The sequence below is a fragment of the Palaemon carinicauda genome, chromosome 1 (assembly GCF_036898095.1).
Source record: "Palaemon carinicauda isolate YSFRI2023 chromosome 1, ASM3689809v2, whole genome shotgun sequence".
NCBI lineage: Eukaryota > Metazoa > Arthropoda > Malacostraca > Decapoda > Palaemonidae > Palaemon > Palaemon carinicauda.
The window spans coordinates 22,395,304-22,407,803 of NC_090725.1; the positions used below are offsets into that span (position 1 = coordinate 22,395,304).

Genomic DNA, 12,500 nt, shown 5'->3' on the forward strand with positions numbered 1-12,500 from the left:
TTTGACTCTTCTGTTGCTCCCCTTTTCCCTGATGCTTATGATATCGCCTTCTTGGAGAAATGTTCTATTTTTTCTTGCTCTCTATGGGATCATCTTTGCTTCTTTCCATCTACTCTAGCACCCCTAGGGACACTACCTTACCAGTCCTATCCCCCTCTGTATTAAAAGAAGATTCTCTGTTTGTTTATTGATACCTCCTAAAATTACGCCAGCATTGCACTTATTGGGATTATAATGATAGATAATATCTCTCTCTCTCTCTCTCTCTCTCTCTCTCTCTCTCTCTCTCTCTCTCTCTCTCTCTCTCTCTCTCTCTCTCTCTCTCTCTCTTTCTCAATAAACATTCTAAGTTCTAGTTTCTGTTGATAGTAAGTCTTATGTTTATCGAGCAATGCTTTACTCATGAAATGGAATAACTAGAAACCAAGATGGTCATCAACTACTCTTCTTTCCCTATTTATTCATCTCGCGTTACCCAACGTGAATTTAACTGTAAATGATCGAGTCTTGTATTGCCTGCTTTTCAGGTGTCAGCGCTGGAAATCTCCAACGTTTAAAAGTAATTGAATTCCAACCCTTCTCTCTCGAACCACTTTTCCAAATCCACAGTATTGGCCAATCTGTTGGGGAAGGGATCGATGCTTTTGATCTTACGTGGAGAGGTAAACGATGTGATCAGGCCGCAGAGTGTATACGTAAAAAGAGCGTATAAAAAAAATGGGAATATGTTTTTTATTTCATCCTCTTTTTTATATATATGTTGGAATGATTCTGCCACAATAGAGAATTGCTTCAATATCATCGAGATTGGAGGAAAGAGGAAAGAAAGCGTATGGTCGGTTTGGGGTCAGTTTAATCAATAAAATTTCTTCAGCCTAACGTCGGTCAGGCAGTATAAAGTGATTTTCCTACTGGGTGTTTCATGGTTATGATATTTCATAGCAACCTTCTTTATATTGTTCAATTTATACAATTATTTGTATTTTATATGTCTAGCATCTCATTTGTTCTTTACTAGCTATTCTATTAATTTATTCATTAGCATTGCTACCTGTCTTCATATCATATCCATTTCTCAAGATGAATCAAATTAGAACTTCGAGTTCCGCCATTGCAGATCAAAGGTCGAAGATTTCAGTTTGTGTGACAGACTAGAAATTTTTAAGGGAAAGTAAATATTGAGCTGAACTCTTACTTTTAATTTCTCTTTTCATTTGAGTATACTGTTTTCATTCGATTTAATGTGTTCTAGAGGTACGATGGACCTGACTATAATGTGGATGGCATCAAGTGTGAAAAATGGAACATTTGCGAGAATGGAGACACAGAAATGAACTTTTATTTCTCTCGTGAGTATTAAAGAACATGGTAATTTCAGAGAGAGAGAGAGAGAGAGAGAGAGAGAGAGAGAGAGAGAGAGAGAGAGAGAGAGAGAGAGAATATTTACACTACATAATTCATGTTGCTATATACTTTTAAGATTTGAAGTTCGTTGTATTTTTATAGAGATTAAGAGAGAATTTAGTTTTGAAGAAACGCCAAAGATAAGTTCATTTGAAATTCTGTATCATGAAGAATTATTTTAGTAATTAGTTCAACATACGGCGCTCCTATAGGCTATCATATTTAAAAGCGAGGCGAGTGTGAAGTGTGTTGAAAAGAAGAATGTAATCAGGTTGTCAGCTACCTGATGGAGTGTGATAAACTACACATTAATCGATAATCCATCTTTTCTCACAGAGCAAGACGCCTTTGTCATGCCTGAAAAGGGTCTATTTCCTGATGAAAAAATTGCTAATAGGATCCCAGTCATGTTTGAGGTAATCCCAAACGACCAGGAACACATAGTTTACACAGTGGTCGAGTTTAAACCAGAGCTGTCATACCATTCTCATATTGAGGTAAGAGCAAGCTTTGCACCTTTTTTTTGTCGAATTTACGGTATATATATATATATATATATATATATATATATATATATATATATATATATATATATATATATATATATATATATATATATATATACATTTATATATTATGTTCATTTATATATATACAACTGATTTTGAGCAAAATGAAAAATCTATTTTTGGGTGAGATAGCCATGTTGTCCTAATGGAAGGTTCCTTTAGGTAGCTTTCCAAGGGATATTTACTACAGTGATGCTCCCAGAGAATTAACCATAGACCTCCAGAATTCTAACTCCTGGCGAGAGTATCCTTAATATATCTTTAAGGATATCGCATAAAATCAGAGGACGTATTTTTTTATACGAATCATAGCAACCTTCACCCCGAATAGATTTCACTCTTTGAGGGGGAAGAGTGGCGAACGAAAGGGGAGCCGTTATCAAGGTACCTGGTGGACCTCCTCTCCGTACTACTACGGCCCATCATTCCTAGTTGCATTTAAGCAGGAATAGCCGCAGATAGAGTAGTTTCGGGTGGGGTTATTTAAGAAAGAATGGTGGGTCCATCAAGACGACATGGCTATCTCACCCAAAAATAGATTTTGCTCGGCCATGTCGCCCTGATGGAAGCTTACCAGATAATCAACTTGAAAGTACTATATCTGTGGGTTTGTATAAGTGCCTTTACTTTGAATTAGTTCCTTTTATGGTGTCCTAGACCCTTATATATATGACATTACTGTTATTTGTCATATCCACTAAGCTTGGAACTAGCTTAGGGCTTCCTGCTCCCTTCAGGGAAAATGTCGACTTCGACTATAAGGATTCAAAGTTTGTATTTCCATAAGGACGCAAGGGAAACTTTCTAGAGATTACCTATTCGTACTTTGGAAATCGGTACCATCAAGGTGTCTATTTAAGGAAATAGAAAAACTCTGGATTCTTTTATTGATGTACTGAGGATAAAAGAAGACGCAGATACATTTTTTTCTCTTTATTTTCATAATCAAAATAAATTGATTATGTATCATGAGAAGGAATCTAACTTTACACATATAAACATCATGGTTATATATATTTCTGACTTGTAAGGGAAGAATATATATATATATATATATATATATATATATATATATATATATATATATATATATATATATATATATATATATATATATATAGATATATATATAGATATATATATATAGATATATATAGATATATATAGATAGATATACATATATAGAGATATAGATATATATAGAGATATAGATATATATAGAGATATAGATATATATAGAGATATAGATATATATAGAGATATAGATATATATAGAGATATAGATATATATAGAGATATAGATATATATAGAGATATAGATATAGATATAGATATAGATATAGATATAGATATAGATATAGATATAGATATATATTAATTCTTTTTTTAAAAATGCCACTCAATGAATGTGAAGCTAAACTTGTCTAGTTTCACTCAGATGCTGGATATGCCTCAACACTGTGTTCAAATGTTCACACGACACTGTTGTTATTAGTTAGATTCTGCACCTGTATAGAACAGTCTATTAATCACCATAGTGATTTTCACTAGAAGGTTAACACTAGAAGGTGTTAACACCTATTCACCCGATACACTGTTGAGTCCCAGAACAGTTCACTGTTCGTCACAGCACTAGACGACAGGTTTTATGACATTACCTGCCGTGGCGGCAGATAATGTCATAAAACCTGTTTTATCTCGTGCACTTGCTTCGCATAATGTTTGTGGAAGACTCTGGATGATTTCCACCCTGTATATGAGCGGAGCCTCTCAAAGTCCATGTGTTGAAAGAAATTCAACGAAGAAGCAACTTTCCTTGGATCGTGACCTGCGGGTGTGCTGTCAGGATCCGTTCTGCGAATAAAGTAGATGAGTTTCGCCCTCAGTTGTCATAGAGATAAGTTTGATCCTGAGGTTTCGCCTCGGAAGAGCTGTCCCTCCTTGAAGTCTGAAGTTCTTCGAAGATAGACCTTGAGACACTCTACTAGGCATAGAGAGGCATCTTCTTTCAGAGGGCAGATTCTCCAAGGACCCGACCTTTTGGTGGGCAGCTCGTTTTTGGTTTGAAAGGTAGGATCAGGGGAGAGATTCAGTTCTCCTGTTTCCAAGAACTGAATATGGCCTTCATTTCTGGATAAGTCTACTATTTCACTAAATCTAGCCCCTGAGGCTATATCATACAGAAATATCACTTTCTGTGTTAGATCCTTTTGGGTGCAATCCTCATTGTTCATATTCGAAGCATAGTGCAAGACTTTGTCCAATGACCATGTTATGGGCTTTAGAGGGGTTGCCGGTTTGAATCTAGCACATGCTTTTGGTATCTTATTGAAGATTTCACCCGAAAGGTCCACCTGAAAGGCGTACAGAAGAGGAAGCAAGGCCCTGTTCATGTAGGTGGATGAAGAAGGAGAGCCAGAAGTCTATTGATATTTCTGTCGGTTTTCTTGCTTTCACAAAGGAAACCCACTTCTTCCAAGACGATTCATATTGTCTCCTAGTTGAACTTGACTTGTATTCTTCAATGAATTCGATCTTGTCCTTTGAGATCCCAAACCTTTTCTTCGCTGCTAGGGCGAGAAAATCATGAGATGTAGGTTGTTGGTTCTCAAGGATGAAGCGTAAACAGTCAACTTCTGAACCAGTTGGGATAAAACTGGGTTCGGCAGAGGAAGCAGCTTCAATTTCAATTCTAGAACTAGAGGGAACCAATTGCTTCTGGGCCATTTGGGGGCCTCTACTGCAGCTGTTCCTCTGAAGGATCTTAGTTTGTCGAGGACTTTTAGCAGGAGATTGGTTGGTGGGAACAGGTAGATTCGATTTCATCTGTTCCAGTTTAGAAACAGGGCGTCTATCGCTTCTGCTTGAAGGTCCTCGTAAGGGGCTACATAACAAGGTAGTTTCTTGTTGTCGCTCGTTGTGAAGAAGCCGATCTGCAGTTCTGGGACTTTTTCTGAGACGAAGGAGAATGAGTCTGCGTCTAGGGACCATTCTGTCTCTATCGGCTTTCACCTGGAGAGAGCATCCACCGTCACATTGCAGAACCTTTGCAGGTGAACTGCTGACAAGTGCCATCTTCTCTTCCTTGCCAGGTAGAAGATGGCTAACATCACGTGATTGATGTGAGGTGATCTCGAGCCTTGTCGATTTAGACATCTTACTATCATGTCGTTATCCAAGACCAGTCTGATGTGGACTGACCTGCGAGGGGATAGTTTCTTCAACGTTAGGATGACTGCCATAGCCTCCAAGATGTTGATGTGAAAGGTTTTGAACTGGTGTGACCAATTCCCCTGCACTTTCCTTTCTTGCGAATGGCCTCCCCATCTTTACAGGGAGGCCTCTGTGTGTATTACCACTGATGGTTGAGGTTGTTGTAAGGGAATTGTACGTGCTAGGCTCTTGGCTGTTGACCACGGTCTTGATAGCATGCGCAATCGGGTCGGTGTGAACCTTTGTTGATCTCTTCGAGCGTTTGATGCGTATCTTCTCCAGACTCCTGACACATCCTTTAACTGTGCTTTTAGCACTGGGTCTGTCACTGCTGCGAACTGGAGAGAGCCCAATACTTTTTCCTGTTGGCGTCTTGAAATCCTCGTGTTTGATTAGTCTCTTGACAGATCCCACTATCTCTCTCCTCTTCTTCAGTGGAATGCAGAGATGGTGTGACTGTAAGTTCCAATGGATTCCAAACCATTGAAACTTCTGAGCTGGAGAAAGGCGAGACTTCTTGCGGTTGATCTTGAAGCCTAGGTGCTCCAAAAACTGGATCACCTTTCCGGCCACTTGTAGAAAAGTTGTCTTGGATGATGCCAACACCAGCCAATCGTCCAGGTATGCTACTACCTGAATTCCTTCCGAGCGTAATTGTTGGACGATTGTATCCACAAGTTTTGTGAATATCCTTGGGGCTATGTTTAGCCAAAAGGCCATGGCTGTGAAGACATACTTTGTCTTTTGTATCCTGAATCCTAGGTAGGAGGAGAGGGGGCGACTGACTGGTAGGTGACAGTAAGCATCTGCCAGGTCTATTAAGACTGTGTACACCCCTTTGGGTAAAAGGGTCCTTAGGTGTTGTAAAGTAAGTATCCAGAACTTGTTGTTCTCGATGAACTTGTTGAGTGGAGACAAGTCTAGAATGACTCTGAGCTTGTCCAAGTCTTTCTTGGGAACACAGAACAGCCTTCCCTGGAATTTGATGGACTTCACTTTCCTTATTACCTTCTTGTTCAAGAGTATTGAGGTATATTCTTCCAACAAGGGGGTGGAGTGTTGGAAGAATTATGGAAAAGGGGGTGGAATTTTGTTCCATTTCCAGCCGAGTTCATTCGTGATTAGGCTGTGGTCCCAGGGATCGAAGGTCCAACGATCCTGAAAGTGGAAGTCTGCCTCCTACCTGGAACCTCTCATTGCTTAGAGGTTCCTGAGGACTTGCTTCCGTGACCCCATCCTCCTGTACCCCTTGAGGGGTTTCTGAGGAGCCTCTTTTTGGGCCTCTACCTTTGTAGGGCCGAAAGGTAGTCGTTTGCCTCTCAAAACCTGGGTTGAAAACAGGTGATTGGGCCACCAGCTGCTGAGGGACCATCTGAAAGGTGGTTTGCAGCTGGGTTACCCTTTGAGGCACTGTGGCCATGGTCACGTTCGGAAGTTGTGCAGGTCTACGTGGTTTCTTTGCCTTCTTATTCTTAGGTTGAGGACCACTGTCTGAGGATGATTTCCTCTTAGAAGACATGCCCCACTTTTGGAAAAAGTTCCTATTCTCCGTGGCAGCTTTAGCAATAACTTCTTGAACCATATCTTGTGGGAAAAGGTCTTTGCCCCAGATGCATGATGTGATCAGCTTCCTGGGTTCATGTTTTACTGTTGCTGTGGCAAACACATGCTCTCTACAGGTCCTCCTTGACCTGACGAAGGCATATAAGTCTTTCACAAGGGTACCCATGTGGGACTTGGCTAAGACCATGTACATGTCTGGGGCATTGGTTAGGCCTGCACACATTTCCAGGCAGTTCTGATGAGACAAAGAAGCGGCAAGTCTTTCTTTTGTCTCCTGTTCCCTTCTCAAAAGATGTTCTTGCAACTTTAGAAGGTTCTCGTTGAATTGCTGGCCTGCTATCTCTGGATCCAACTTAGAGACGAAGGTTAGATGTACTTCTTTCCACTTCTAGTTGCAGGTAGGCATGGCTAGAGATAATAGTTTGCATTCCTCTAGGACTGGGCACGGTTTGCCCTTATCGACTGCTCTCATGACACAGTCAACGGCTTTCACCGAAAAGGGGAAAGCTCTGGAGGAAGGAGCAATGTAGGTTGGGTGCCTCTTGCTCAATGCTGAGACTTTGGAGTTGGTATATCTGGCTCCTTTCAGGGTCTTGGTTAGGATAGCCTGTGCCTTGTCATGCTCGAAGATAATGACTTCCTTAGGTACCGTCTCCTCGCGGGATGCTGGTTCATCTCGCAGTCTCGTGTAGCAATCTGGGTATGCTGAAAGGCTCTGCCAGAATTGGAGATCTTCAAGGGGTTTGGCCCCCAACTTCTCTGAGATATAAAGCTTCCCATTCATCATGGGCATGTGCTCCATATACCTCCAGGGGTTGGTTTCGGAGCAGTGAGGGAGGTCAGATACTCTAAGGGGCTTAGTAGAGCCCCTGGAAGTGCTGGAGCGTTTCTCTTCCTTTACCTCTCTCTTCGTCTCTTTGAGATCTTGTTTAATCTCCTCTTGTTCCTTCTGGGACACTGCCAACATCTGCTGGATCAACTCTAGGAGCGCTTCGCTCCTACCGGCCTCCATAGCCGGTTGGGGAGTTGGGGCTGAAGAGGTTGATGGCACAGGTTGATATGCTGTCACAGTGAACCGAGGGTCTTAAGTCACCATCGAAACGGATCCTTCTTCCTCCGTGGGTAGTTGAACCACTTCTTTTTCAGGGCCTTCTTGCAGTAGGTCCTGTTCAGTGTCGGTGGACACCTCCGACATCGTTCTTGGTGGATGTCCATGCCTTGCAGTGCCTTGTTGATGTCCGCGTCCACTGTCAGTTTGATGAAGGGAGGCTGGACGTGTATCTTGGGCACAACCGCACTGGATTGAGCCTTAGAGAACAGAAGGCACCTTAGAGATTCGTTAGGTAGGTAAGGTCCCAGAGAGTTCTTCTGGAACCCTCTTACCCACCGTCGAAGGGTTTCCCTTGCTGTATCCCTTGACTCCATGGTGTCAGGGATCTCTTCCCCAAAGCCGTCGGTCAGCAAGGTCGAGCAGTTGGAGCAACCCTTCGGGTTCCAGTACCTCAGGGATCCAGATACGATGCAGCAGGGGGCATGAGACCTGCACATCGTATGCCCACAAAAGTCCTTACTCTTGCGGTTGCAGAACACAACTGCACACTTCACCATTGGCTCCTCCTGTAAGGAAAGAAATGGTGGAATGAGTATTCAGTTGTTTATATCATTGATATAAATGCATACTTAAAAATAGTAATACTTACTATTATATTTAATAGCTTAGGATAATAAGCTAGAAAGGAAATAGGAAAGACACATATCTGTGTTTCCTCTCCCAGGCAATTGCTGAGGCCTCCGTCAATACTGATATTTGAATTCCTTATAAGGGAAAATACCGGGTGGAATAACTCCCGTGCGTAGAGCCGGAGTTAGTGAATATTTATACTAACTCCTCCACCTGTAGAATATTAATACTGAACGGTGTTTCATAAGTGTCCCGATAATCAAAGGATTCATCAGGATGTTGAGGGAATACTTCAACCTCAACATGTTATGCAGTCCCAACAATAGACTGTGAAAGGATACACAGAGTATGTTAGAAATACTTGTACTACTGTATTGTTGTATACTGTAATTTTATTAGCTACTGTCTTGTTGTATACTGTAGTTTTATCAACTACTGTATCGTTATATATTGTATTTTTCCAACTACTGTATTGTTATATACTGTAGTTTTACTGGCTACTGTATTGTTGTATACTGCAGTTTTACTGGTACACTACTGGGGTTAGGCTAGTGCCTGGCGGCACTAACTTATAGAGAGAGAGAAAGAATGAAAAGGAGAATTTCCTATTATTATGGTTTAGCACAATAATTGAAAGAGTAGGAGGGCTATTGCCGCCTACTGTCTCCTTGCCAGAATGAGAGTTCTAATGGAAGGGGAGGAATGCATCTGATTCTAGCTTCCATCCAGCCACAACTTTTGCCACAGCTGTACTGCCGGTTGCAAGGTCTGTGGATGGCAGTCCAAGACAGGACTGAAGAATTCTCAAGAGTATAATGGTTTCCCACTGGCAGCCGTCAGGACCGGCTCAGTCTTTCCCCCCGGGGCATTCGGTTCCGGTGAAGGAAGGACATAAGGAGGAGTTGGCCGTGGCAGCAACCTAACCGCTGCTGGTAGGGTCCCGGCCGGCAACTTAGTCAACCCAGCAAGCCGGGATGACTGCCAGAATACCGGCGATAGAAAAGGGAAAAGGGCCTTATAGTTTGCAGGGGAGAAAGGCGGCGGCAGGTATGCCGCCTACTTTTGGCTGTAAACTAAGGAAGCATAGATTCCTGTGCCGACAGCGTCGTGGTTGGCCGAGGAACAAAGATTCCCCTGTCGGCGACATTATCGGCTGGAAGACAGTACACCCTGAGTTACTGTCATACTTCGAAGCCGGGATACTTGGCGGCAAAGAAGATAGATGGTAAAATACTATCTAAGTCAAGCCTGAGTTTACTACTCGGTGGTGATGACGAAAGATAGGGTTGCCGCTTGTGATGAAAGCGCTCAGGGGGGAGAAAGGGTTTAGCCTCTTTTCTCTAAAAGAGAAAAGTATCGAATTATACCCATAAATTCTAGAGGATATATATCCCCAACTGAATTAATAGGAAACGATACGAAGAGGTTAAACAATGGGAATTACTTTACTAACGTATACAAAATGGGTTAGGCTAGCCTAACTCCGGTGCGGACCGCAGCTTCGGTTGGTACCACTGGGGACACCGTCATATACGAAAGTAACATTATTTATCAGAAGAGGAAATATTATAATGTATGCAAATATTCACTAGTATAATTTGCCTAACTAGCTAAAAAGTTTCTTTATAGCTTAATACCGGGAGCATTGTACTACTGACTAAATAAAATGCATTTATGGCTTGCGACAGCGGTCTCAAAATGGCCGCCTCCGGTGTCGGCAACGCTCCACTAAACACACTTAAATTATACGAATTTAACTGTGAGAAGGGACCTTATAAAAATACACAGGATGAAGATGCTGGAGATTGCATGATAATATTCCAAGAAACAGTAACAACACCGAGAGAAACGTGGGAGCGCACTTAGCTTAAATGCTACAGTTCAAAGGAATGATGGGCCATAGTAGTACGGAGAGGAGGTCCACCGAGTACCTTGATAACGGCTCCCCTTTCGTTTGCCACTCTTCCCCCTCAAAGAGTTAAATCGATTCAGGGTGAAGATTGCTATATGTCGTATCAAAAAATACGTCCCTTGATTTTATGATATATCCTTAAAGATATATTAATATGTGCGCCAGGAGTTAGAATTCTGGAGACCTATGGTTAATTCTCTGGGAGTATCACTGTAGCAATTATCCCTTAGAAAGCTACCTAAAGGAACCTTCCATCAGGACGACATGGCCGAGCCCAAACATACATTATATATATACATATATATACATACATATATATAATATATATAATATATATAATATATATAATATATATAATATATATAATATATATAATATATATAATATATATAATATATATAATATATATAAATATATATAATATATATAATATATAAAATATATATAATATATAAAATATATATATATATAAAATATATATAATATATAAAATATATATAATATATATAATATATATAATATATATAATATATATAATATATATAATATATATAATATATATATATAATATATATAATATATAATATATAATATATAATATATAATATATAATATATAAATATATATATATATTGTTACGCACGGACCCAGTGAGGGCCAAGTTCTTTAAGTTTTCTTCACAGCCAGAGCTAGCAATAATATGTAACAGTGATATTAAAGGAGTGGGTAATCATAAAACACTGCAAGAGTCATATTGAATATTTATTTACAAACAAAATAACACAAAAAATCACTTTAAATGGGAAGATATCAAACCACAAGCTTTTCCCGTTCCCTCTCATGAAGCCTCTCTTTCCCTATTAGCTACTTCAGTCTTACCCATTTCTAACTGTAACTTCAACTTTTCCATTTCTATCTTTTGCAAAGCTATCTTATCCTTAATTGAATCTGGTTCAGCTAAACTAGGACCTGCTATTCTACCTTGCATAGCCTTCATTACCTGAAGCAACAAACTCCCTTTCTTCACACCTGCGACAATAGGCAACCTAAGATATTCACCAATTAACATTAAATGGCTCTTACTAAGATAACCTATCTTCTCCTCCCAATCAGGACTATGGAAAAACTCCGAAACATTAAACCCAGCCACTTCCTCTGTATCAGTCATTTTGTCGAAGAAATATTGTATAACTAGCGAAACTGATAATTACCACCTCCTTCACTATTTGTTTACATACAATTACATATGCTCTGGGGATCCTGAAAATACTAGTTTCACAGGATCCTGGCAAGGTCGCCAAATGTTACGCACGGACCCAGTGAGGGCCAAGTTCTTTAAGTTTTCTTCACAGCCAGAGCCAGCAATAATATGTAACAGTGATATTAAAGGAGTGGGTAATCATAAAACACTGCAAGAGTCATATTGAATATTTATTTACAAACAAAATAACACAAAAAATCACTTTAAATGGGAAGATATCAAACCACAAGCACATTACAACAAACACATATAGGACCCATTCATCAACAACGACACGGAAAGGCAAGACAACAGTAAAAGGAAAGAATAACCTCGCAACCTACCATTCGCCCGACAAATTACACAATTACATTGACTGATAGAAAAGAGCAAGAAAGTCTCGGAACCTTAACTCTACCCCTCTTTATACAAATCTATGCAAAACTTCCTATCCCCACAATACACATAAATCACATTAATAGTTAACCTACATTAACACAAAAATAAAAATTCCTGATGTAGGAGTTCACTGAAAGACGAATAAAGTCCGAGGACCAATCATGGATGAGACTTTGTTTACGCTAACCGCGTAGCGAAACACAAACAGCGGTGAAAAATCACTAAAGGCGCCGCCCTCTACTCCTTCAGAGATGAAATGGAGGCAAACCAAAATCACTACCCTTACCAAAAGGAAGATAGGTCTCAGCTTTAACGGGTACAGTAGTGATGGATTCTGGTCCGTGGAGTCCTTCTCCCCGCTGGTAACACACACAATTACAGCAAACCCTCACCATGCACAGGAGAAAGTGATAGCATTTAACTGCTGCTGAGCTGCTCCTCCAAAGGCGGTGATCAAATCCTCCACCGCCTCCTTCACTGAAGACACTGGATCACTCCCACTAGTAATCTCCAGCGGTG

General features: G+C 40.5%; 1 protein-coding gene across 2 annotated transcripts in view; it reads left to right on the top strand.

Annotated features, from left to right (window-relative positions):
• The window catches only part of LOC137647243 (uncharacterized), a 194,367-nt gene that overhangs the window by 88,216 nt on the left and 93,651 nt on the right, over positions 1 to 12,500 (top strand). For both annotated transcript variants that reach the window (XM_068380642.1, XM_068380633.1), the window contains exons 5-6: positions 1,253 to 1,349; positions 1,741 to 1,901. In XM_068380642.1, the coding sequence (XP_068236743.1) occupies positions 1,253 to 1,349; positions 1,741 to 1,901 (258 nt within the window). The remainder of the gene's footprint in view (positions 1 to 1,252; positions 1,350 to 1,740; positions 1,902 to 12,500) is intronic.